Raw genomic sequence first — 27,496 nt, forward strand, 5'->3', positions numbered from 1 at the left:
AACAACTGTGACCTGTTCTCTAAGACAAGTCCTCCCACACATGTGCGCCTCCTCCCTGTTTTTCTCCGTGCCTCCTGCACACTTCCTTTCTCCAGGCAATTTTAGGAGTGAAATGAAGTGCAAAGGTCAAAGCCTTTGCAGCGTGTAGCTGTCAATTCAACAAGGATGTAACAAAGAACAATCCAGATCTGGAAAGAAATGGATGTGGAGCATACATCTTTTTATTCCTGCGTGCACCGAGCTGAGAGATCAGCTGAGCTGCTGAGCAAAACCCTGAACGCGGGTTTATTTCCCTACATTGAACCACATTGTTATGATCAGGCAAAAGTGTTACAGCGTAAACATTTGCGGCTTTTATTCTGATCCTGTGGGCTACTCTGGTTTTCTTCATGGGATCTGACAGGGTGTTGTTGAAGGCTTTAGTTTAAAAAAAAATAAAATTAAGAAAAATGGTGTTGTGGTCCCCTACTAAAAGAGTCACTTTGCCCAATTTCCTGTTTATGTTCCTTCTCTTCAGAGCCGTCGCATCATGTGAGCACAGACAGTTATAGATAGGCTGCGTGACTGTTGCTGACCTCACACCACATGTTCAGTTAACAAGGTGAAACAGCAAAATTTGTTCTGTTTGTGTAAAGAATACTGAGAAAACTGCCAGTTCCGAGTAAAACAGGGGGAGAGGGACTCCCGATAGCCCAAGGCAGGGCGCAATCGCCAGGCAGTTCTTTCTGGTCTTTAACTGCTTTGCACATCTGTATTTACATCGTGCATGCGAGTTAGAAGAAAGGGGATTAGCCCTGACTCTGTTTCTTTCCTTAGCAAAGCAGGTTTGGAGTCCTTCCATAAAAGCTATTAGTTTAGCAAATTTGCTCAAAATTTGTCCAAACTTAAGTCCCTTTGGTATATACATTTTCCTACACTTGCTTCCAGAAATTACTGAAAACGCCTGAGACTTAAATAGCTTCAGTCATCTAGCAGATGATTATACCCAGCATTTGCATGTCAGAACTGTTGTTCCTTAAACAACCTGGGGGGGATTGAAATGTGTCAAATGGCTTCACAGCGCTGCCCGCCCTGGGTTTCCAGGCCATTTTACACAAGTAGTTTTCATGTAACAGTAGGAATCCCTATCCTGCGGCATGAGGTTGGTTTCAGTGGCACCTTTCCCACTAACAGAAAACAAAGTTTTGTTGTTAAATCCAGGAAGACATGTGTTTCTCCTTTCTCCCTGTTCTCAACTCGTTTCTGTGAAGAGCCCAATCCTGCATCCTGAGAAATCAGAATTTTATTTTCTGACTGACCAGAGGAGTGGCACTAAGCCAGACCAGCGGTTTTTCTGTCCATCGACCTCTGCCACGTTAAACAGGTAAATAAGGATTTCAGATGGAGAAGTTGCACCACAGCTTGGTCGAAGCCAAACGCACGGATGTGACTGCATACCTGTGGGCGTACGGATAAGCATCCTGATTATCAGGAACGCAGCGTTACTTCAGAGGCAGGTGTATCCCTGTGGCAGGTGAATGAATCACAACATATGTGGCATGTAATGAGCAGGTAACAGTTGTCAAGTGCTTTAGAATTTAAAGATGAAAAAAACCACTCCAGAAATTTAAGCTGCGTTCAGGATGATAATAATAATGTCATTTTAGATATTACACATAAACTTGCTTTGAGGGAATATGGAACTAAAACTCTTGGCTAGCTGGCGAGGCTGTAAACATCCTCATGTAAAGAGTCCTGCCTGTAAGTCTTCACTGTCAGGGAGCTTAAATGCCTGAAAAAATGTAGCAGCAGTCAGAAGGTGTAATTTGGGGGTCAGTTTAAAGGAATTAATGTTTCACTGTGCCTGCCCTCAGGAAGGAAAACATGTGCCAGAGGAGAGGAGGGCTCTTGGTGGGAGGAGATCATTTCAATGCTGCCTTTGCTGGGACCTCTACTCTGAGCTGCCACATACTTTACATCCCTGTTAAAAATGAAAAAGACAAAATGAAACAGAGAGTACGAGGATGCTCACGATGTGAGGCAATGTCCACCCCTGGCCGCCCCAGCAGTTTGATACCCCCCACCCGGCGTCACGGCTGCTCGGGCTGCAGCATGCAGGGATCCAGGTGGGACGGGGTCCGCCTGCCTGCCCCGGGCAGGGGCAAGGCCAAAATCAGCCTCCCTCCACCCGAGGCTTTTGCTCACCCATCGCAGGATTATTTTGAGAGAGGTGGTGGCCCGGTGGAAGCGCTGGCAGCCCGGTTGCAGGTGGCCAGCCCGGGACTGCGGCCGTGCTAAGGGCATTGTGGCTGCCCAGGCTCTGCCCCACCTGGAGGCTTCCCGAGCTCGTGTGGATCTCGCACCGCAGCTGGCTTTCTTTTCCTTTAGCTTGATTTTTCATCGGTTCTCCAGATCTCTTTGGGCACTGCTTTATAATGATGCCGAGTCACAAATATTTCGGTTGCTTCCTGAAAGCACGTGAGACTGTCTTTACCGTCTTGGTAGTCCCAATGAAACACAGCCAAGCGCAGTGGGGGAGTTTATTTATTTATTTATTTATATTTATTTATTAATATCAACTAGTGTCTCTTTACTGGCGCCCTGCAGATCTGTCGAGATTGCTGGCTGGCCCTGGTCGCTTGGTGCTCCTGACAAACCCCACTTGGGCACAAGTCTCTCCCTGGGAGGTGCAGCCCTCCAGGACACGGCTCGGTGTCTGCCCTGTGGTGGCAGTTAGCTGTAATTTCAGAATGGCTGATCCTTATGCTTTCTATAAATGAACTCAAAGGGACCTGCACATACTTGCAGGGCAGCTGTTAACAAGAAAAGCTCCAAGCTTTCAGCACCACTGCTGTCAAAATAGGAGGAAGAATAGAGAAGTCGTGCCCTGGGCTGACAGTGGGGAGGGTAGCTTATTTACTTCATGCCTGTGTCAGGATTTCACTGTTAGATGAATCCACTGAACTAGGACTGCTATCCTGCTGTCTCTTCTTCTGTGTTTTGTTGCTATGGATTTCAAGGTAAAGCTTTATCGGCCCAGAGGCATTTCTGTAGCTGCAGGACACTAGGAAGCAGAGAGCTCTGTGAAGCGTTGGCAGGGACAGTCCGGTCCTGCCTGCACCCCGTGCCCCAGGGCAGGGCAGGCAGGCAGCGCCGTGAAGCCATTTGACGCATTTCAGTCCCACCCCAGGCAACATGGAGCCATGGTGTTTTTCTGGTGTGGCAGGGTTTGTTGCAAAGCCAGGGAATTCTTCCCCACAGCAAGATCTTGTGGGATGAGATGCCCCATCAGCATCTTTCCCTGCAAAGCTCAGGGACCCATCCAGCGGGCATGACTGCAGCACTGGCATTTCTTTCCTGTGGAAGAGCCCCTTGACACCCACCTGCCAGGAGCCACGGAGAAAGCGACAAGAGGACAGCAGTGCTGCTCCGCTCCAGCCAGCAGCATCTTGTCAAGCAATTCCTACTTGCATGAGCAGCAAGGAGATGCTCTGTCAACTTGCCAGTGTCCTCAGGGGAAACCTCTAATCAAAATGTTTGTGAGAAGCACAGTTCTCGTTTCTTTGCTGCTCTTACTAAAGGTTGGGGGACATGAGCGAAATGGCATTTCTTTATCCAAGCATCTGCCTCCTTCCGCCCTCCGCAAAATGCAGTAGTGGTGTTATTAATTTTACTTCCAGAATTTGTTTTCTTATCTTCCACAAGGTTTTTAAGAATTTAGAACTCCCAAGTTTTTGGGTCACTATGACTTTGACCCTTCATGCCCAAACGAACCCATTAGGTTTACAAAGAATCTGCGTGTTTATGAAATAGTAATGACTCATTCTGTTGCAGATGTTTGTATATGTAAAGCACCATAAATATTATGGATTAGGAGTAGACCAGGCAATGGGAATGTGTGTAGGTTAGCAGGCAACACACAGCTCTGGGACCTTTTCTCCTTTTTTCAGTGTGTGTAATTTTTTCTTCACAAACCACAAGCTTCTTTTTGTGAGAAACAGAAACAAAGGAAACCTCTCTCCTTCTACAGCACGTCATCCTAGATGCTTTATTACAAAGCTTGCATTGTACTTATAGCGCAGGAAATTTTTTGGTTAGTATTTTTAGTCAATTAATGTATCTGTATCACCTTGAAAGGAAGAAGGTATTTCCCCTTCCACCATGTACCCGTTGCATCTCCTCCAAGGAAGACTCGTGCTGACTTTCTTGAAACAAGATTCATTTAGAGTCATACTGAAACTACCACAGTCAGAAAGACAAGTGACTCAATAAATGACTCACGACTTAGCAGATGGAAATACAGTGTTACACTGTAGTCTGTCCTGAACTGTTGTGTGATGGTCCTTTGCACAGGATGAGCCCGACCATTTGTGCTGGTCTGTGTTGAAAGTTGTTTTGTATGGGAACACTGGTTGGCTCAGAGCTTTTTCCCACTATAGCTGAGCCCTAACCTTAAGAAAACAAAGCTGTAGTGGGCATGAACAGGCAGGGGAAGGGAGAGCTGATGCCTTTCCAGCACCCAGAAGAATGCACCTCAGCTTCCAGGCACCCAAGCAAAGGGAGAAAAACTGCTGCAGAAAATTTCTCCTTCTATTCTCTAGGTTAAATAGAATTGCATGGCTGTGGAGGCAGAGGAAGGCCCTAAGGGAGAAGTATTCCTCTTTGAAATTGAATATTTATTGATTTTTCTTTCCCGACCATAAACCATGAGTTTCAGCCTCTCACCAGCAAAGAAGTTTGTGATATCTGAGTAGAAAATAAGGGAAATCAGACAGCAAGGGAGAAAAAAATCCAAGAGAAGCATTAAACCAGTGTGTGATGGGCAATGAGCTCAGCTGCTCCCAGAGCCCTGCATGGGGACACACTGGAAGGGACAAGCAGGCAGCCTTATTAGGGAGAGGTTTATTATGCTGAGCTGATGGGAGCTGCAAACCAACAGCCACAACTGAAATAGCAAAACCATAACTCCAGCTGGGAGGCAGGCTGGGTGGTTTAAGAGGTCTTTTTCATCTCAGATTTCTGCGAGTGAGTTATTGAGCGCTATTACCGAGCAATGCAGGCTGCAGAGCAGAAGGCATGAGCCCTTCTGCGAGGGTCTTACAGTCCAAGGAGCACCAGCTGCACAGGGCTGGCCCTTTTCTCTCGATAGAGTGGCGTAAAGAGCTCCCAACAACGTCCTCAGCTCTTTGAACACAAGGATGCTTGCTGGGAGCTGGTCCTGGACTCCTTCCCAACACATAGGTCCCTCTTGCAGGAACCGTAGTCTGCAGTCCCAACACCTCCTGCTCTGTGCAGGCCGGGGAGACTCTCTTAACTTAGATGGTCTTAATGGGCTTGAACATCAGCTGCTTACAAACCTGTCTACATATGAATTTTAACTTCCTCTTTTAGGTCATTTATAGGAAATGTTATAAAGTTCCGCCTAATTTTTTTTCCCCCAAAAAAAATATTTTAAAATTATTCTTTAAAAAAAGCTTTGAAAACTTGTGTGTCAAGTGCTGGCACTCCTGTGGGACTGTTATCCTGCAGCTCTGCTAGTTTTGTGGCCCCAGGGATGCCTTGCAGCTCAAGGTGGCAGAACTGCAGTGAGTAGCGGGAGAAGCACTGTGCACACAGGCGCTGCCAGCCCTCAGCCAGCTGCAGGAGGGAAGGCATGCCAGACCCTTCTCTTGTGGGATTTCCTGTTTTCTCTTTCCAGGGGAGTTTGCAGGATGAGAGCAACCCCAAAATGTTCCAACCTTTCCCAGTCTTCCCCATCACTGAGCTCTTAAACTCTTCTTTCAGTGTCAGACCTCCCCAGGGCAGGCCTGGGGATGAGGACAAGGACATGTCCTTTGCCCAGAAGCACAGGAATCTGTAGATATCCACTGTACATTCTGCTTCTCCTTGCCATCCCCTTTGCTGCATTCTGTAAAATGAAGATTACCCTCATGGGGGAGTTGTGAGCATTAAATTAGCTGGTAAAGAATTTCGAGTTTGTTGGCTCTTCTGTGTTTTGTTATTAAAACCAGAAAAAATTCAAACCCCACAGGACAAATTATATTTCAGGCCAATTTACCTCATTTAGCTTGTATGTGCTCTCATTAATTATTTAGATTACAGATACTGGATATTTTGTACATACAAATGAAAACATGGTCCTCAGACAGAAGGTGAGCGATAAAGGTCCTTGGCTAAACCTTTCAAGGCAGGCGCTCAGCACTCATTCTGACCTTGTTTAACAGCTAGCTGTTTTTTCAGCACATAATAGGTTTGCTCGTGGCCTGTTTTAGCTGACATTGCCACGGCAGAGCAAACGTTTGCATGTAATAGCAGCCCTTTTTAAACCTCGCACCACTTATTCAGCAGAAGCAGAGAGGTCAGATTGTGGAAGTAGCGATCGCTTTCTTAGAAACCCTACTGAAATGGAAACAGAGCTATTCCTCTTCCCTTCACAAGTGGCTCTGGAATTCCCAAAGTGAAAAATTCAGCAGCAAGATGAAAACACTGATAGCTTGTGTTGCACAAAGCAACGTGCTGGCGTCCGACCAACGCTGCTGCAAATTCTTTCTTCATTTTGGCACCAAGCTATTCCACTTACGAAGGGCAGATGAAAATTGTTCTCGATTTATGTTGGCTCTGATTGTAGTTGTGCTTTTCTGATAAAGCCTTCTCTCTGATGCCAGCAAAGCTTTGGAGGACATGTAAACGCATCATCATCGCATCATTCCTTCAAGAAAGAACTAAATTCAAGAGGTCCCCAAATAACTGTAATAATTCTTCTGGATGCATAGATCCTTTCCACAGTGTAAGTGAGGAGCCTAGGCTGAATCCCAGGAATTGGTTCCTATTTAAGGATATAGCTTACTTCATCTCAACCATGGGAGCGTAATTTTTCACCTTGAACTTGACAGGGGCTGGGAGGTGCCAGGGACCCTCTGCATCTCTGGCCCGGGGCTGAGGAGCTCCAGCTTCTGCTCCAGAGAGTGGACTGGGTAGTACACGAGCTGCCTGGGTCCCTGCGAGCTAAAAGCTGCTGCCGCTGTCTTGTCTGGCCAAGGCCTGCCACGGCTGGGCTCCCAGTGACTCCAGTGTGCTGCATCCCCGTCCCCTGGGGAAAGGAGGCAGGTAGCTCATTGCAAGCAAATGCCAGGAAAATGAGGAGAGGATATTTGATTTTCAGAGATAAAAGCCTCATGCTGAAAGGTGTGTCAAACCCCCTGCTTTGCCTATGCCACGGAGCGGGGTGAGTCCTGCGTGTTGGCAATGACAAACCTGCGAGTGTCCATTTGCAGGCGAGCTGCGGGTGTCTCAGAAACTCGGCGCGTTGTAGGATAAGCAAAAATGTTTTGGAGTACAACATTTTGCAAGTAAAGGCGTATCAGTGAAGATTTCAGAATGGGAATCAGCCATTGAGTGGAGACAGTGATGGGACTGGATGTGTCAAATGGGAGAAGAGGTGCAGAAGATGGTCTTTCAGCCCTACCCACGCAGGTAGCTATGTCAGTAGCCGATGCCACTTTCCTCCTGGAGAGCGGAGGGGAAAAAAAATGGAGCCCAGGGAGGCAACGTGCAAGTGCATTGTGTGTGTGGATGCAGTTTGATGGTACAATGAAGTTGATGTTAACAGCGAGCACCCAGAGAAGAGCTGGTCCCGTCCTCTCCCACTCTCCTACCCCTTTCCTGGTGCTGGCCTGCCTGTGCCCGGGCAAGGCTGAGCGCTGGGGTACCACGCTGTCAGTGCTCCCCATTTCCCAGTGTGGAATGAGGTGTTTTCACTAGTTTTGCTCCCTTTGGTGGCAAGCAAGGAGCAGCCCTGGCACGGGGCAGCGGGTAAGCCCACTGGGAGGTACCGGCAATCTCCCCATTGGCCAAGCTGCACCATCCATGGCCCTGCGCCGCTGCCACCCTGCTGTGGCACCCGCACTGGTTTCAAGGGGGGTTGGGTGCTTAAATGTCTGAACCGGCAAGGCCTGATTCACCTGCGCTGCTGACTCAGGCTGTGCCTATTTAAAGGCTGCCGTCCAGTGGCGCGTCAGTGGCATGGGCAGGGCATTTGCTCTTGTTCCTGCAGCTCACAGCGAGATACCACCATCGGTTTCAGAGCACATGAATATTTGGGGCAATGAACGGCAGCAGCCAAGGGCTGTGAGCTTGTCCGAGCTTGCAGTTCCTCTGGCCCTTTCTGCCCCTCACCTTCCTGCATGTTTCCTACAGCTCATGTGTTACCCCCACAAAAAAACCCGACTGTTTTCAGCTGGACAGGGGGGCTGGCTGGCTGCACCGCCCCCCCCCCCCCCCTTGAGCCTGGGGAAGGCAGTGAGGGCAGCTATGCATGAGGTGGAGAGGAGAGGCCCACCCTTCCCAAGGGCAGTGCGGATTTGGGCAGCTATCTGGCATTATTTCCCCTCAGCCCTGTTTTCATGGCTGCCCAGCTATGATAGCCAGTGTTTTCTGACACAGCCTCGGCCCTGCTCTCCTCTCCCATCATGAGCAGCACTGACAGGGCACCTCTCCATCTCCAGTCTCACAGCGTCAGCCAGACGATAAGCCTGATGCGATTGCGTATCTGCAGGGAAACAGGTTATCAGGCAGTTTCTCGGCTAGGACAAAACCAAAGCCAGCAGAGCCACAGCCGCTCATGCCATGCCAAAGCCAGCGTTCATATCTCCAAACAGAGGGACCATCAGCTTTTCCACAAAGCACAGCTGCAGTTTTCTCTTTCCTCTCACTGGCTGCCCAGGTTGTGCTGAAACTATGGACCCCTTTAGACTCATGAAAATTAAAATGCTAAAGAAATGGTGACAGGTACTAGGTAATCCTGCCCTGGTCTCGGGGCTGAGCTCCCACCTCCCCACAGCTGCGTGGGTACTAGCTAGTGTCCCCAGCTGCTCCCCATCCCATCCCCTCGGCTTGCTCACATGCGGGTGATTTCCACCCAATTTCCATCAGAAGGAGCCAAGTGTATTTAAGCTGCAGGGCTGGCAGCCTTGGGAGGAGGAGTGAGGTGTAGTTTTTCAGTTTGGTGGTCTCTTCCCTTCTCTGCTTTAGTGCCCTGCTCCTCTTGGAGGCAAAGGAGCAGGTCCTGTTTGGCTTAGACCTTCTGAAGCCTTTCTTATTTGTGGTGTAGGGCTGAGAGTGCTTTAGGGGGTGATCCTTCTGTCCTGATGCATCTGTGGGGTGTGCATTAACCCTGTGCAGCACTTGGATTGCAGTGGCAGAGGTGTGGATTCTTTTGGGGACTATACATCTGAGATACCTGCTGGGCTGTTTTCCACAGCTGAAGCTTGCTAGTTGAGAAAGTGTTTTTCTCCATTAAACAATTTTCCTGTGTTTCTATTTTATGTTTGGGGGGGTGTGTCTCTTCTTGATTGTCACAAAATTGGACTTGTCTGAGATCTTAGTAATCTGTTACCTCTAGCTACTTTCAGTAGAGACCAAATCATTTTTGAACCTCAACAGGTTCAAGACTTAATTTTCTTTATGTGATACAATTTGTACCTCATCTCTACTTCCTGCTTATTCCTGATGTAAACCCTTCCTTTACACAGGCTGATACGTGCTTGTTCAGCCTTGCAAGAGCTCCCTCTATGATATTTCATTCTCTGGTCCCAGTATGTTGTTTCTGAAGAATCTTTTGCTTTCAGAATAGATTAAGGTACTGACAGGCTGAACAGACTTAGTTCTAGATAAATTTTTGGATTAATATCAACATACTGTGAAAACCTTGATGTACTACAAGGAAGTATCTCTTGAGTAGGAAAAAAATGCTTTTTCTTGACAAATGATTGTTGCTATTTTTTTGTTGATCACTTTAACTATCACCATGCCCATGGGAACTCAGTGTCAGCGAAATCCGTAGTGCTTGTATTGATCCTAAACCCTGCCAGTAAGGACTCTTACATCTTCGTGAAAACATCCTGATCTGTTATTTTGCCTTAAGGCTAAATGGTTGGCTGTCTTTAAACTGACAGATAGGTCTGCTCTGTGCAAAATGAGTATGATTTTTAACTTGGGCATAAGCTGTCCCCAGGTTTACATTGTTGTGATAGATCATTTTGCAAAGAGCATTTGAATAAGCTTCAGGTAGGGGGGTGGTTGTTCAGATGTTTCGTTAATGAACTTTTAACTCTTATAAAGGCAATTAAAATAGCCAGTGGCTGTATTGCTGTTGGAGGTACCTGGGCAGTGCTGAGCCCCTGCACCTTTCTCAGGCTGCTATCAGCACTGGGGCAGCTGCAGCCTTAGTTTTGGCTGCTCCCCGGCAGCTGCCCAGGCCTTGCTGGTTTGGGCATGACTTTATCCAACACTGTTTTTATGGAGTTTAGTAAGTGGGAATCTCCTAATGTCTTATTTCAGCTCAAGGTGGATTTCTTCTGGCCCTCAGAGTAAGTGCGTTGGTGACAGCTGTAATCAACACAGAGGCTGTTGATGAACAAAAGCAGCTGCTGGAAAAAAAAGGGAAAATATGTTCTTTTGTTCCTAGAAACTTGCATATAGCTTTATAAAGTGATGATGCATCTTAGTCCTGCCAGGGCTTCATTGAAGCATGAATGGGACCCATATCTTCAGTCACAAGGGTCTAAAAGACATCAGTGCTTACCAGGTTTGGTTTGGGTTGGTGGTCACTTGAAGCAGTGTCCATGCAAACAGATGTCCTCTGTAAGGTTTGGAAGTTTCCTGTTTAACTTTTTAGGACTACAACTCCCACAAGGTTTGTTCTGGGCTTTCAAAAGTGGCAGCTCATTAACAGCTTTTTATTAGCACTGAAAACCATTGGAGGGAAGCTGCCCGGGTCATCTGGAGCCCTTGGTTTTGCTGGGCAAAAGGTGCTTGTTGCCAGATATTAGCTCATGTACACAGGGTGCAGTCCTAGGTGTTTTCATTTCACAAAGAAAAACGTGTCATAATCTCTTCATAGATGAAGTGAAGTATCAGATCATTTCAATTACACTGTGCTGGCAGGCTGAGAGCAAGATGAGGGGAGAAATCTTGTTCCTCTTGACTTCCAAAGGGACCACCCTCAGCCTTTTTTCCTATCACAAATGCAACCTGATAGAGAGCACTTCAAATCAAAGTCCCAATTTGGCCAGCTTATCAAAACAACTATAAAACCTAAAAGAAAATAAGCATGTGTGGGCTGATTGATATATTATGTGGTTGGCACTGTTTGTGCCATTTGCAGGCATGGCGGAAGCGCTGGTTCGTGCTGCGCAGAGGCCGTATGAGCGGGAACCCGGACGTGCTGGAGTACTACAGGAACAACCACTCCAAAAAGCCCATTCGGATCATCGACCTCAACGAATGCGAAGTGCTGAAGCACTCGGGGCCCAACTTCATCAAGAAAGAATTTCAGAACAACTTTGTCTTCATTGTGAGAACCACCTACCGCACCTTCTACCTGGTAGCCAAAACCGAGGAGGAGATGCAGATCTGGGTGCACAACATTAGCCAGATCTGTAACTTTGGACATCTAGAAGATGGCACAGGTAGGATCCTGCTTATGCTCATCTTGGGGATTGGGTCTGCGTCTGGGGTCCTCCACAGCAACACCCGGGGTGAGAGGGAGCATGGACCTTGCTGGCTGGTCTGGGCAGGTGGTATGGGAATTTGTTTCTGAAACACTGTTAGACCCTGATTTGAAAGTTATCAGGGTAGAAATAATAGCTGGCTGCTTGGTCTCACTTCGATGAAGCGATTCCTGCTAGAATAAACAGCAAATCCTTAATAAGAAAAGGTACTGTTTATGTGAAAAGCTGACTGACTGTTATCTTTTGGGGCCGTTTATTTCATTACATGTCCCATATTTATTTAGTTTGGCTTAATGTAAGACACCTGTTCCAGGAAAGTGTCCTGCAAAACTCGCATTTTCTCAGGCTTTGCTGGATATGGAATGTGCACAGACTTGGGTGTATATGCACATACATAAATCAATGACAAAAATACTGAGCTGTCTTAGTCTATTAATGAGAAGAAAAATAAAGAAAAGGCAGAGGATAGGAGAGTGTTAGAAGTGTGTGTCTAGACTTAAGAGATGGTCCTGCCAGTGAAGCATAAAGTCAGCCTGTTTTGCCAGGACCTACACCTGCATATACTCAGTAGGGTGAATTTCTTGGAAAGCTTCCAAGAAGTAACCACTCCAGGATGGATGTAGCCAGTAATTAAAGTCGGGACCTGTATCATCATTAACTTACCTTTCAAATGAGACAATCGGGATCAGATAACAGCAATCTGTCTTTCCCTTGACATTTCCAAGGGGCAGATACAGCAGCAATTTGAGAGCTTCATAGGAAGTGAGTCAGAACGAAGTCCTTTGCTGTGATAAAAGGCAGTGCAAGAGCAGAAAAGGGTGGTGATGGAGGGACTGGACCCCAAGGACAGTTACATGTTTGGGGGTATCATCATGTGGCAAGGCAGATTATCCTGCTGTGGTCCCTGTGCTGCTGCACTCAGACTGCTACTGGTGTCTGCAACTGCCCCATAGCCACACCGTTACCTTGTACCTTGAAACAAAAGGCTATGGTGAGGTGTCTTATTTTAATCTATTGTGGTTCCTCGCCTTCTTTAATCTTCTCTTCAGTAGTTTCTTCTGAGGGGAAATAGGAGTGGAAGGAGTACTGCAGTGGTCCTGTTAGAAATGTGATGTCTGCCCTCTTTCCATTCATTTTAGAGACCACCAGGAAAATGTGCTGGCATGTTTTTATGTGCCAGTACAAACTTCCCATGAATGCAACTCGCGAACTAGAGCTGGTAGCTTTGAGGGATTGGAGACAATAGCCCTTTGGAGCTAGGATGTAATTAGGGATATTTAGTAACCCCCCACCTACTGATCTGCCCTTGTTGACACTGAGATGTTGCTCTTGCACTGCTACTTCTGGTGCAGTATTATTTTAGATAGAATTTTACCAATTACTCTGAAATGAGGGTAAGTCTTTCCATGCAAAACAGAAAAGAGAAAAATATTTTTTGTCTCAAATGTGTATGCAGACTTCTGCTGACACTGTGCTGAGTATGTGCACAGGGAGATGTGATCCATGGCAGAGGAGCTAATGCAGCGGCTGTCCCCAGGATAAATGCATTTATACTGGGAAATGTCTGTTCTGTTATGCTGGTACAGCGCTGCATTGCTTGTAAGACTTACACATGGGCAATGCTCAGAGTATTACACAGTGGTATTTCTCTCCCAGCAAAGATTGCCAGTGTAGACACTGATGGACGAGAACTGACAGCTCTTGGTGCGGCAGTTGGGAAAGCTGACATCCCAGCTTTCCGCTCCATTCAAAGTGGATATTATCCCCCAAGAAATTCAACAGTGCAGAGCATTTGCCTTGGTTCAGTATGAAGTCTGGCACCTGAACTTACAGCTCTCATTACAGACAGTGTAAGCTAAGCTTCCAGACATGCACTTATTGTATCTCTAATGGCAAATAGCTCCTAAGATCTTCCATTTATCCTGCAGTTCATGCTGGTCAGGTCTAGACTGCATTCAGGTCAGGCTGCAGGGCACATTCAGATCCTCTGATTTAAATCTGCATGGTTTCACAGGTTGCACATCACATTTCAAACAGTTGCTAATTGCTTCAGCTTTTTGGAAGCACGTAAATCCCCCAAGAGCCTGTAGGTTTAAACAAATTACCCTTAAAAATTAACATAAGAAGAGAAAAGCTCTATTAAATGCCATATGCTTTTTTAACTTGAATGCTACTCTTAAAAAAAAAAAAATAGTCCCTGAAATGAATCATCAAAAGAAAGACACATCAATTGCAGGAAACTTTAATAAGCTGCTCTGTGTATTAAAATGAATCTCAAAACCAATATTATATTGTGAAATCAATCATTCTTAATCCTTGCATGTCTGAAAATTTGCTGTGACTTTGAGGCCAAAACCAAATCTGCTTCTCTCTGCTTAATGCACAGAAAGTACAGCCACAGATTTACACGGTGACTCAGCTGTAAACACTGTCCCATTGTTCCCAGTTAGTCCCTTCCAGTAGCAAAGATGTTGGATGAACAGCCAGGTCCTAGTCGCCAGCGGCCTCTGGTCTGACATGTAATCAGCCAGACACAGGCCGAAGTTAGCAAAACCACGTGTGACCCTGCGAGGACAGTTTTTTAGTCAACAAGAGGGGATGGCTGAGAGATGGAGGCGAAGTGCAAGCTCCAGACAGATGTCAGGAAGCACCTGGGAGGATGGCTGTTGGGAAGGACTTGCCAACAGCAACCATTGTGCTGTGACACTCGACTGCCACAAGAAACTGTGCTGCTGGCTGTGCTGAAAATGATGGGGGAGCTGGTACCTTCAAGGGAGTCAGCTGGAGGAGAGAACAGGCCTCCCTCCCTATTTTCCTACCATTCCTATGTAAAATCTTCCTTCCACCTCTGGTGAAGTCTCCCAGTGGAGCAGACATTCCCCAATCCCATGGGACATGTGGCCACACAGGGGACTGAGAGGAAGCATGGGCCCAAGTGGCTGGGCAGGGGAGAGGATGAAATGAGGTGGCTGTGTGACATCATGGGCACGTTTCATCCATGTGTAAGCTGAAACTATGATTAATTGACACAATGCAATATAGCAGCTTTTCATTGGAGGAACTGCTGTGAAAGTTGTTTAGCCTTTTTCATTAGGAAGCCTTACTTTTAAAGGCTGTAGCTGTGCACTGAATGCTCCCCCAGGCCGTGCCTTGGCAGGCAGCTCCTCAGCCCAAGAAGCACCTTTCATCTTTGGTTCCCTCTTCGCTTCTTCCACAGGCTCCAGGTATTGTTCAACATCCCATGTGAACGCCTTGCTCCTTCCGGATGCAGCCCTTATTCGAAGGTCCCTGCTGATCTCCATTTGCTCCCCTGTTGCTCTACTGTCCCCCACAGCAGCCAGGGCCACAGTGGAGCCTGATGTCCCCGAGGAGGCCCCCTTGCTGGTGCCCTCCCTGCACAGTGCATGGACCAGGACATTGGCAGGGTCACCCTATGTGACAGGTGACCCTCGGGTCCCTCTTGGTTGTCAGCAAGATTGGATTAGAGCATTTCTGCTCCTCTACCTCTCCCTTGCCTCTGGTTACTCTTTTCACACCCATGCTCACCCCATGCCTGGGACCTTCTCCCTTTCTGTCTGCTCTTCTGATGGTTTCTTTGCCTCCTTAAATGTTTCTCTTTTTTTTTCTTTTGCCAATGTGCACAGACCCTGCCATGGCATGGGAATGGTTTGATTCTCCAGGACCTTGCGGCCACCACCCTGGGGAGCATCTCCCCCAGCCAGGGCAGTGTGCTGGGGCAAGGAAAACCAGAAGCATTGAACGGAGGGGCTACCAGGAGGGACTGTGCTCTCCTTGCAGAGATGCTTTCTCCTGAGCATCTTTGTTTTCCCTCTCTGTTCCCACATAAAGTGGGGCAGGCAGCATCCCGGCAGGCTTGCTCACGGCAGCACCTGGCCCTTGCACAGGTCAGGGCAGGGGTGAGGGCTTCTCTCAGCTTATGCTGGAGGACAGGCACTGGGGCTACTCTCTCCATGCTCCCTTCTCAGTGGGACGAAATCCCTTCTTGGCTGCATGTACTCAAAGCTGCTCTGTCAGGCTCTGGTCCCTGGCCAGGAGGGGTGGGTGGCATTTCTACCTCCTTGGTATGGCCACACAGCCTGGTGGGGGGTTGCTGTGAGCAGGATCCCATTATTCCACTGTGTCCCTGCACTGCTGTGGCAGCATAACAATTCTTGGGGATTTTTTGGGGAATTCTGTAGCAGGAGGGAGAAGCCCTCTGTTTCTCCAAGCAATGACCCTGCATTGGTGGGAAAAGTCACAGCAGAGGATGCTCCACATTTTCCTTGGTCACTTTCCCCATCAATGCAGGGCAGAGACTTTTTGGGTTAGTACTGACTGAAGCAGTTATTTTGGCAGCCGAAGCTGCCCACTGTCTCTCTGGCAAAGGGGAGGGCAGGCACCAAACCTATTCCCTGCCTTCTTGCTGTTGAAAATGGCCATGCATAATTTATTCTACCCAGCTGCTGCCGCAGTACAACTTTAATGCATGCTGATTCGGTTACCAGCAGAGCTGGCAGGGCCAGGGCCAGTCTGTTAGGAGCTGGCTACAGGTCCCTGAGCCCCTGAAGGTTAGAAAAGGGCAGGTCTGCACTGTCCCCATCCCTCCCTCCTGCTTGCAACGGTTGCCATGTGGTCTGCAGCTTGCAGCCTTTCCTGATGGGATAATCCATGGCTAAACCCTGTGAGTACCAGATGGAGTTCAGGCCTGTTCGTTCTCTGTGTTAATAATCCAGAATGTCATTCCTTTTTCTTATGCATTGTGGTGGGTTTTAGTTGTTGGGGTTTTAAGAAAAAAAAAGTGGTCAGATGGTGATGTGAACATGCTTTTCTGAGATCCCTATGGAGTTAGCCCCGTGCATATTTGATCATCCTCAGCTTGCAAGACAGCTCTCAGAGTCCAAGGTTTGAAAGCAGAGTTACCATCTGAGCCAGCACAATGAACAAGAGAAAAGGTATTTTTCAGATGGGAAGGCCGCAGCCCTCAGCTCTGCTTTGCAAATGTGAAACCCCGTAAAAGCCATTCCTTCCAGATGCTCACTGCTGAAATCCTGCTGCTATAAGCACCTGCTCAAAATTAAGCAAATGCTTTGCTTAAGCTGGAATTTAAGCACATGCTTATGTGCTTTGCTGACCTGGGGTCCACCACTGTACCAGACCTCCAAAGCTAACAGGAGGAAGCAACTAGAAGTCAGAAGCAACTAGAAGTCAGTACTAGTAGAGGTGGCTCCTTCCCCAGTTTAAAGGGATGAGGTGTGGGGTAGTGCAGGGAGAAAAGATCAGCTGTTTTAATCTTCTGACTGAGATCAGAAAGATGACGGGGTGAAGCCCGCTGCAGCTGGTGTGGAAGTCTGGGTCACTGGAGGGGTTTGTGTTTAGCAATGTCGCTGTCTAACCACCCAAGTCTTGGCAGCTCTCTCTGTCCCTCCTGACCTGCTTGCACATATACCTAGCACCTCCCAGGGTTGAGAAGTGACTACAACAACCCAGTACAGCGCCAAGGCTTGTTGCTGTGTTGAGCTGAGGACTAGCTAGAACCTGCTAGAGGATCTCAGGACCTCACTGCATAGTGCAGGATCTGGCCTGCAGCATTTCCAGCAAATTCTGGATATCAGTGTTAAAGTCTGCCACCTTACTACACTTTGAAGGCGTGTTTATGCTTGGTTTGGTTTTATCAGCAGTAGCTGGTTTCTTGTGTGTGTTTTTGCTGTGGAGTTTTTCATTTTGAAGAAGGATTTTGCAGCTTTGACTCAGGCAGTGTCCGAGCTTCAGCCAGAGAGATGGGTACCCACTGCTGAGCCCTGCAGATGTCGGGGACAGCTGGGGTGCCCAGTGAGCACTGCCTGGTCCCCATGCAGCCCTGGTGAGGAAACTGCCACGCAGCAAACTGAATCTTCATTAGAAAAATCATATTCTCCAATTGAGGGCTTGTGCTCCTGGTGCCGCTGTCTGAGCTTGCTGCCAGGAGTAGATGCCTTTGGGGAGCTGCTCTGCAAAGACACCCCAGGCCATTCCCACTCCACTGCTACCCATGGTGAGAAATCCAGCTTGCACTGGGGACTCTATCTTTGAGTCAAAATGCCTGAAAAGCTGGGCCAGAGACTGTGCTTAGCCTTACCTCTGTGTGGCTCAGCCATCACTCCATCTCTCCTGCGCAGTGTCTCCAGCTCTCTAGCAGGGACAGCGGCTGGGAGAGCAGCAGAACCAGACTTGTCTCTGCTGCCTGGCAATGCTCGGGCCGGATTTGTACGAATGCCTTGGCCAAGTGCTGCCAGTGAAGGGTGGCCTTGGTGGCTGGAGGTGAACCCGGAGCTGAGGAGGTGGCCAGCTCTGTGCAGCCTGGGCGAGCCCTACTGCCTGCAGCCCAAACCTGTTCCTCTCCCCACCACCCCCCCTCTCTGTGTCAGGGGGATGGGAGTGTTATGCCCAGGGAAGGTGTCTCTGAGCACAGGATTCCCCTGTGTCTTGTATCCTCCAGAAAAGTAGTGTTGCTTTCCTCAGCAGAGCCAACAAGCCTCCAGATGGGCAGTAACAGCTACACCACAGCTCTCATGGCTTCGATGTCCAGCCTAGAGAGGCCTAAGGAGTTTGCAGACAAGTTCAGATGTGCAACAAATCCGGCTACTCCATGAGCCGCAAAGTTCAATTTTGTCCAATGAGCTCTAGAAGGTGGGAAGAAATCAATCCCTTTCCTTGTCACCATTAATTCGAAGTGTTGGAGGTTAATAATTATTTGTGCTAGGTCCTAAAAAATATTTGATAAAACAAACTGCTCTGCCTCAGCACTCTCCTCAGCAGAGGGTGTCTGCAGGAGGGATGCTACAGCCCTGCAGGAGTGGGGGACCCCAGAGCAAGGGAGGTCTGTGCCTCCTGCAGCCCCTTGATTTGGCAGCTGGCTTGCCCAGCCTGGGCAAGGGTAGCAGCTGCAAAATCAGGCTTCCCTGTCCCCAGAATCAGTTTTTGCCTTGACCCGCTGCTGCTCTGGCATAAAGCATCCCTGGTGCAAAAAGTGGTGATGGCCAGGAGCGCGGTGGACCAGGCTGAGTCAGAGCTGTCCCTCAGCTGGGGCCATCCATTCCCATTGCAGGTTCGGTGGAGAGCCTTTCTCACACGACCTCGTCCCCGCAGCCATCACCAGCCGCCTCCACCCACGCCTCCCGCATCGCCGATCCCTCCTTCTCGGTCGACCACACTGCTGCTGACGCGTCTGCCGCAGAGGAGACCCCCAGCGAGTCGGAGTCAGTCTTCCTCCCTGATTACCTCTTCCTCTCCAACTGCGAGTCGGGCAAGCTCAGCCATAACAGGTAGGTCTGGGGTCTGCCAGATGCATCAGGCTGGAGCCACACTCTGCCTGCCCAGTGGTGCCCTGGGAAACTGGGGCAAACTGGTCCTTGAGCCCTGCAACTCAGGGTAGGCTCCCAAGCACAACGGGGGACCATCAGCCTAATCCAATTTACACGAGGCTTTTCATTGCACAGATTAGTGGTCAAGCATCATGTTGGTCCTGTCCCTTTCCAGGGAGGGTGGCTGGGGATCTCACATACGGCATCTGTCCAGGCACCCTTTCTGCCTACTGCTGCCCAAGGTGCTCCACAAAGTGCCCCTGTCCAGCTCTAAGGGGACCTTCCACAGCCACAGGGAAGGGATAGATGTTTGTCCCAACCGTGGGGTGGTTTGGGTTTTTTTTACTCTGCTCTTGCTCAGTTGCAACCAGATGAAAAAGAAAGCACAGGTCTTAACCTCTGTCTCTGTGCAGGTGTGACAGCTGGTCAAATTCGGACAGATCTCTGGAGCAAACCTCATCAGATGATGTTTTTGTCGACTCCTTGCAGTCCCAGCCCTCCTTGTACCTTGTGCAGCTGTCCAGTGCTGGCACTGTGCACCAGGACGGGGCTCCATTGGCAAATCCCAGCACCGTGTCCAGGAACATAGACATTAGTGGGTCACCCAGTGACTTTTCCTCCTCTTCTCCACTGCTGGGGACGCCACTGACACCAACCTTTCAGATTGACAAGAGCCAAAACGCGCTGCCCTATGGTGTAACCCAGCTGGACATCCTGTCCAACACGCCCCCGCCGCGGCCACCCAAGCCAACCCACTTCTCAGACAGGAGAGGGGATGAAGTGGGCAGTGGCACCCTCCAGAACGGGCATGCAGGGATCAGCCGGGCTCAGGTTGCTCTGGTGCCCAGGAGGATCTCCTTGTCCAGCTTAGACAATGTGAGGAACTGGAAAGGTGAGTGCATTTCAGAGAGCCAGTGAAGCAGGACCGGTGTGAGGGATAGAACTGTGCACAAGCAGAGCGGGTGCTCACCTCCAGCTGTGCCTCTCTGTCCTCCCCCCCTGCGAAATCTTCACCATCCAAAGCAACCTGAAATGCTTGTTTCAAATTAATTATGAGCAGGATTCAGACTTGTCCCTCACATTCAGCTCCTGCTCTGTAAAAGGCCCTCAGTGTGTACACGTGGGCAGCAATTTGGCTGTGATCTCTTCAGGGTGCCTCATGACTTGCAAGTTTTCTATGCCCCCTCCCTCTCAAAAAAAGAAAGCAGTAGAAAAACAAAAATTAAAAGCTAGCTCACTGAATCAGGCAATGCCAAACTCTCTATTTATGCAGGTGAGGATGTGGGCTTGCACATAGGAATTGTCTTTGTAGCTGTGCTGCTTCGCTAGAGCCAGACCTTTCCATAGCAGCAGCACGTCTTTTCGCAGCTTAAAGAACGGGAAGCCAGGGAGACGCTGGGGATGGGATGTAATCCCAGCTGAACCAGGGACTTTGTGTGTCCTTGAGCAAATCCCACTCTGTCCTTGCACTTCAGTCGGGGTAGCCTGAAAACCCGCCACACAGCAAGGCTCTGCTGCAGAACAAGTTCTGCTGTGAGCTGGGGTGATTTTTCCAGTTGTTTTTGAAACATCATCATCACAAACACAAATAACAGTCAGAAACCCAGAACATCAAGGTGTCAAAAAACAGTGTATCCAGTATGAGAAGGTTTTATTTTGTGGAGCCACAGAACAGAGGGAGGCGGCTGGAAATCATCAAGTATTTTGCAGCGATGTGTCATTTTTGATGAGGAAGAAAATGTAGGTTTTTAAGGATGAGCGTCCTTCAGACTCCTGTAGTTTGAATGGCCAACCAGTGTTTAGGTCTGTTAGATCTTGCTCTTAAAGCTCAGAAGCTAAAGCAAGGAGACCTCTGTCCAGCCTGTTTATCAGTGTACAAAGAATTCTTGGAAGGTTTGTGGAGAAACACCCATCAGTAGAATTGATAATTCTTAATTATCAGTTACATTTGGTTGCCCCCTGAAAGGTGCTGTTCTTGCTTCTGCACGTGTGCAGCTCTAACACCGCCAATGTGCCTGAGACAGTTAATGTTCCTCCAACCCAGTTTATGCCAAAATGTTTTTAAGAGGATTAAGTGGCCAAATGTCATGTTCTGCTACTGTGCTGCAAGGTTATCTCTGCCTGACAGGGGGCAGCAATGAATTAATAAGTGCTGCTATTTTTTCTTACCCTAAGTGCAGCTGAAACTATTTGAAAGGTTAAAGTCAGAATTAAAATGTGTTTAACAAGAAAGATCAGAAAAAGAAACAGGGAGAAAGCAGCTGTTCCTCACCAGCTCCCAGAGTGAGCCCACTCGAGTTATTTACTTCATTTTTTTTGCCCTTGGCAACCTGTAAAAGCTGAAGAGATGTAATTAACCCAGTGCAAAGGCAGCGTGTGCTGGTTGCAGTGCCGTGAAGGGGAATGAGCTGTGCACGTGTAAGGCACCTGTATCCTGGCATCTGCCAGAGCGTTGTGCCTGAATGTCTTTTTGCCAAAATAATAAATAAATGTAGCTGTACCAGGACAGTGACTGTGTCTGTCTGAATATATATCCGCACTAACGGTATTGCTTTGCTCTTGTTTAGCACTTTTGCCTTGTATGCTGATACCACCACAAAGACCCCCTAGTTGCAGTGCAGCATTGATACCTCCACCATTAGAGCAGGGACTGGATTAACGCGGTTGCAGGGTTTTAAGGCGTTCCCACAGAAAAGCCATTGTCCAGAAAAGGATCGTAGTTGTAAGCATCTCCCACTGCTGATCTGCGCACTGAATGCTGGGTTTCAGGTTTTTTGCCTTTTGCTTCAAAATTAAAATTAACCTACACCAAGACAAAGGCCAGCCTGCATGAGGGGACACTGTGACTGGTGACCTTTTCTCTGGCTGTTTGCTCCCCATCAGCATTTCTGGGTGACAAAGAGAAGAATTTCTCTCCTACCATTAAGTTCCCCCGTGTACCCCGCCCTGTACAATAACATGTGTTTCCCTGGCACCTTACATATGAGGCTTCTAAATAACTTTCCAAACCGTATGAATTTATATTCCCTGGAGTCCCTTTTCATATAATTTCCCCACTTTGACAGATGGGAAAACAGAGTTGGGACTAGAGCGGGAGCTGGGTTTAAATTTTTGCTTGGTTGCTTGCTCACCATACCAGTCTTTCTCCCAACTACTTGTGTTACAGGAAGCATAAGTTACAGCTGGATTATACATGAACATGTTCCTTGGTTTCATCGTACTTAAAATAGATGTAATCACTCTTGAAATGCTACTCAGTTGGTTCTGGTCTTAATCATCATGGGATTTCCTCTTTTAGGATAAATACTAGGAGTTATGGAATCTTTATAAAGTTCTAATTATTATAGAGCCGTATGCTTTACTCCAGAATTATGTCCGTAAGGTTGCAGTGCCTTATCACATTTTTAATCACTTTTTTTTCCTTGCAGCAGACATGGAAGGCAGTTCCTTAAGAAGTCGGGATAAGAGGCTTAGCTTGAATTTGGTAAGTACTCAGCTTGCATAAATTTAAAACACTGGCACATGACAAACTTCAGAAAGTAAATCATTTCACATCCTGATATTGAATCATTCCTCTCCTGTGTTCAGCAGAAGAATTAAAAAATAGAAGAAGCAGTTGGCTTTGGGCAACTTCTGTGCCGCTTCTTCGCAGCTGCAGGAAGCCTTTGAGAGAGGAGGGAGGAGGAGGTCACAACACTGACCAGTTTTTAAAGCAGATGAAGCCAGGTCTGTTGTGAAAAGGGATACCAGTAGCCTCAAGAATTAAACTGTTGGCCAAGAGCACCTGAGAAAACCGCTTATCTCTTGAAAAAAGGGTCTAGAGAAGCCTATCGATTCATGATCCTGAGGGATATCTCCTCTTTAGGACATAGGAAAGTCTTTGCTCTCAAAGCGCCTGTGATTCAGGGCTCTGTCACTCCAAAGCTTCCTGGCTCTGCAGTTGACAGACAGGGTTAGATGTAGCACCATCACACATCACATAGCTGGTCTTTTGCCTGGTGCTGGATACTGCCTTCTGTGTGGGAGACCCTTTGCTGCTTGCATGTAAGTTCTGGTGGTGGGCAACTTACATTTTTCTCCCCTTTGAAAGCTTGCAAGGTTTGTAATCAGTCCCTCTTACCACTTAGCCAGCACTAACCTACATGAAATGAATTTCCAATGTTTATTCTCAGCTATCAGGAGCAACTTGTAGGTCTGTGTGTCTGTTCTCTCAGCTTCCACATTTGGAAAAATCTAGTTCATTAGATGTTCTCCTTTCAGATGTTGTTTTGTAGGAAGGAGCCTCTTTCGTTTTATAGGTCAGAATTACTGCTGGGAGAGGCAAGTGCAGCCTCACTGAAGTTGGAGGATTTAACCCACTTAAGTCACCCATAAGTTTGGTCCTAGTTTCCAGCAGTGACTTGCGAAGCTCAGAAGTGGACTTCCCCAAAGCTGGAACGTGCATCTGAACCCATGCCTTTGTCTCGTGTCTTTCCAACTTGCGCATCTCAGGTCATGTCAGGACTCTCTGGGCCTGGGACTCGGCTCAGATCTGTTGCCAGCTCACAGCACCTCCCAGCTTGCAGGGGGTTAACTGTTCATTTATCGACCTGTTTCTCTTTCTTTTCTTCCTTTGCTTTTGAAGCCCTGCCGGTTCTCCCCGCTCTACTCAACTGCTTCGGACAGCACAGAGGACAGCTACGTACCCATGCGCCCCAGCACCTCTCCCTCTGCGCCCGGCTCCGACTGTTCACCCGATGGCTACATCCCCATGAGCCCCGGCTCAGCCACATTTACCTTCCCTGTCGTCAGCACTGAAAAACTCACCAGCCCATTACCTGAACTTCCCTCAGACCTGGAGCCCCCTCCGGTGAACCGAGACCTCAAGCCTCGTAGGAAATGTAAGCCCAGACCTGAAGTGCAGTGGGCAGTCAGGGGGTCCTGATGGGGGGGGACACGGGTGACCTGCTTTGATAGTGTCCTTGGCACATTTTAAAGCACTTTCTGCTCTAGAAGAGGGATTGAATTGTTGTGTAAATGGCTTATAGTACTGTAACATAGGATGCATTTGCAGGGTCATTTGTGAGCAGAGAAAGAGCTTCCGTCCGTACTTTTGCAGTCGAAGACCAGGTGGCTGCATTAGCATGGTGCGTGGCTTCAGATCCACTCTGACTGCAAATGACCAAATGGACGTAGCCTTGGAGAGACAGCACACTAAGTCCTGCAGCTCTGAAGTACGTGTACTGCTGTCTCACCAGCTCCCTGACCTTCCAGGAACAGGACATTCAAACACTCAAACTTGATGTGTGGGCTGTTGGTTAAACCTTTGTTGGGTAGATGCAGCTGTCTTGGTTTAATTAGGAATTTCCTGCAGATGCTTTTACTGATGGTAATTTTCCACTCCTCCTTTCCATGGCATCTCCAAAATCTGGGTTGCACTTCCAGAGGATATACTGGGGACAAAATTCAGCTTTGCAGTGGAAAAATTGCCTAAACCGAGCCTACATTAAAGCTCTTTGGGCTGCAGAGCACAGGGCTACTCAGAAATTGGTTCAGGAAATGCTACTGTGACGTGCGGACAGGAATTTAGACCATTGCCAGGAAGCAAAGCAAGCTCAGGCCCTTTCTTTGAGGGTTTTGAGAACAGAGTGGAAAATGTACATTGACTGGTGAGTGGAATGATCTTGATCTCCACTTGTAGGACCTTTTTGTTTAGAAGACAGCCCAAAACCTGTTTAGACCTGTAGGCTGAACTGGCCTCTCCTCTTGAAGGCAGCATACGCAGAGCAGATTTGAGGCAAGCACGTGGACCTGGTGGGGCATTTGCTCTCCTTATGCCCATTGTATTTATTCTGTTATTCTAGGGTAAATGAGGGACTTAACTTTCCAGTGCTGACTGAAGTGATCATTTGTTACTGATTTATGTCTTGGTTATATCAGTTATGTTCTGTGAAATACTCTGTTAGTTTCTTGCTGTTAATACAAAACCGCATTTTTCTAAACAGTCTGTACTTTTCATTAGCTCTGCTATTGGAAATGTAGTTCCTTTTGTATCTACTTGCAGCACGGCCACCTCCTCTGGACTTGAGGAACCTCTCCACAATCCGGGAGCATGCTGCTGTGACCAGGATGTGGACTGTGCCTTAGTAAGTCAACAAGAAACCTGCCGTTCCAATCTTTTAAACATTAACATTGTGGAATGGAGTTAAAAATATCTTATCACATCCCACAAGAAACAGTTTCCTGGCAAAGTCCACAAACAAAAATTCCCCAGGGCTCCTTCCAGCATCCCCCAGGCCTTTGCTGTCTCTAAAAAGCAAGGCTCCCTTTCACGATGGGCAGCTCCAGTGCGTTCAGCATCATGCAGTGATGCTTGGTCTGTTCTGAAGGTTCCTTTTGAAAAGCCTGATGCTGCTCTGCACTCTGGTGCAGCTGCTGCGAAGGCTAAAAGCTTCGCATGCCTTAATTATTTTTTTTAAAGTGATAGAGCTATTTTTGTTCCTGAAAATTAGTATAGCAAAGGAGAACCAGATAAGATAAAGATCTGCCTGAGTTGTAGCCTGGGTGTAGACTTCTGGGCTGCCACACAGCAATTCAGACTTGATCTGCTGGTGTGACCTTTTGTCCCTGGAAATTAGTTGTGGGGTAAAACAAATGCTTTCGGTCCCAAAGCCCAGGTAGTAGTTCCACTCCCCTGCCTCAGGTAATTTGGAGGGCAAAAGGGACATGAAATGGGCAGTTTCTCAATGGCAGACCCCTCCCTCAGCTGTACACTCCAAAGCTGGTTAAGCCCTTCAGTGCTGCCTGTTAGGGAAACCCAGTAGCCTGCCTCCCAAGCATCCCTGCCAGAGTGCTGTGGTTAATTAGTGCTGACACAGTGCAGAGTCCTGAAGGATAACGAGCTCAGAGGGAGTTTGCATGTTTTACATTAACAAAACTAAAAAAGAAGTATGACCAGAACTAATAAAGCAAAAGGAGTTATACTGTTCATGCCACACAAAGTGGCCATCTAATTTCCTAATAACTAACCCCATTGTGCTAGCCTGCAATAATTTACTCACGATTTACCTCTGACAGTTATGTTAGTGGAAGAGATTTCCTTGTACGAGGGCTGAGCCGCAGCCATCTCCGCAGCACAGATAGCATGTGTTTACCCTGCGTTCAAAGCCAGACAAGTTCCTCTGCATGCACATCCAGTAGCCAATTAATTCACATCAATCTCCAAAATGAGGATACCCGCACAACTAAGTAACTGCCCCATCAGCACGTATTACCCGGATGAATGATATCTGTCTCTGTGCCCCTTGTTGGAGAATTGCTCCAATGTTTTATGCTTTCTGTCATACCAGAGATGGTAAACTTTCATAAATTTCAGGGGGAAAAAAAATCAACAAAACCACTCATAGCAATATAGCACACTTTTTCTAGAACTAAGGAGTGGTTTTTGACATCCTCTCCATAAAGGCTGCAGCGTTAGTGTGAGTTTATTCACCATATGGACTGTGTCAGGCTTTGGCTTCATTTCAGAGCATCTGTAAGATGCTTCCTTAACCTCTCCTGTGTTTTTCTTCATAGCAATCGAATGAGCTTTATCTCACCAGAAAGAGACGGTATTAATTCAGCAAGAATATTTGCCAATTCAGTTTCCGGAGAAGAGGAAGAAAGTTACATTCATATGGTAATCTTCATTTTCACACAGCCATCCTTTGCTTTATTCTGCTCTGTCACATTGATGGAGAATGCAGAAGTTTGTTTTCTAAGAAAAAATGTTGAGGAGGTTTGTCCTTTGCCTTCTGTTTTTTAAAAAAATGATGAAACGGTTTTAAACCAAAGACACTGGGACCAATTTACAGAGAGATAAGGGAAGCCCTTCTTCTGCTCTGCAGAACTCAGCTGTTCGCCCACGAATGTTGCTGAGCAGTTCCAAGAGATCACAGGGATCAGCCATATTTACATGAGAACTCATTAACGCAAAGGAAAATTAAATCTTTTCACCTTTTAAAAGTGTGCCCTGCAAAATCTCCTAGGAAATGACAGAAAGCCGTTAGTGCACTTCCTAAAGAAACACACCAAATATTGTGCAGAAACAGAACTCCCATTAAAGTCTCTTATTGCTTCTGCTTTGGCTGGTGGCACTAACCCCACTTCCCATCCCATGAAAGAAGAACATCTGGCTTTGTGGCTTCCTTTTCTTCATTCACTCTTTAGCCATATCTTGCAAAAGACCAGAATCTCAGTTTCCTCTGAATTTTAGGTGGAAATGGATCGCAAATCCCTTGATCTGCACCAATGTCTACAGATTTGGCTCGATAGCCAAAGCCCAACAGCAATGGCTATAGAAATATATTGCAAAACTGACCACAATCTCCATGAGCCATAGTCTTGAATTTTAACCCACACCTCTACTAGATCAAAATCTGCTCAGGAGGGCGGTTCCATTTGTAACTACTCCCCAGCTGATTTTTCTAGTCAAATAAAACCTTCCCTACATTTGTGGTCATCTGTGATTTTCCTGAGATTAATTTTCAGTTGCTAGATTTGAACAATTATTGCCATTTCTTAAAATTCATAGAACGATGATGGTTAAGAGGGCACCCCTGCAGATCCGAGCCTTCCAAGGGCCTGGGATGAGAAGCTGGACACAAGTCCTTCCTGATAACGTTGAATGAAAATCAGCCTGGTTTGCTT

At 47.6% G+C, this 27,496-nt stretch overlaps 1 protein-coding gene across 7 annotated transcripts in view; it reads left to right on the forward strand.

Moving 5' to 3' along the window:
• GAB3 (GRB2 associated binding protein 3) overlaps nucleotides 1-27,496 on the forward strand; it is an 82,614-nt gene that overhangs the window by 49,154 nt on the left and 5,964 nt on the right. For 4 of the 7 annotated variants that reach the window (XR_012837302.1, XM_075763604.1, XM_075763603.1 and 1 more), the window contains 7 exons: nucleotides 11,144-11,447; nucleotides 18,574-18,790; nucleotides 19,243-19,721; nucleotides 22,258-22,313; nucleotides 23,454-23,709; nucleotides 24,873-24,954; nucleotides 26,384-26,486. Coding sequence is in view for 6 of the 7 variants with exons in the window: in XM_075763603.1 (XP_075619718.1) it covers nucleotides 11,144-11,447; nucleotides 18,574-18,790; nucleotides 19,243-19,721; nucleotides 22,258-22,313; nucleotides 23,454-23,709; nucleotides 24,873-24,954; nucleotides 26,384-26,486 (1,497 nt within the window). In the remaining variant the exon portion in view is untranslated. Of the gene's footprint in view, nucleotides 1-8,571; nucleotides 8,767-11,143; nucleotides 11,448-18,573; nucleotides 18,791-19,242; nucleotides 19,722-22,257; nucleotides 22,314-23,453; nucleotides 23,710-23,882; nucleotides 24,043-24,872; nucleotides 24,955-26,383; nucleotides 26,487-27,496 lie in introns of those variants that run through there. The other 3 variants (XM_075763605.1, XM_075763601.1, XM_075763606.1) reach the window with 3 other exon arrangements.

This window comes from Balearica regulorum, chromosome 11 (assembly GCF_011004875.1).
Source record: "Balearica regulorum gibbericeps isolate bBalReg1 chromosome 11, bBalReg1.pri, whole genome shotgun sequence".
NCBI lineage: Eukaryota > Metazoa > Chordata > Aves > Gruiformes > Gruidae > Balearica > Balearica regulorum.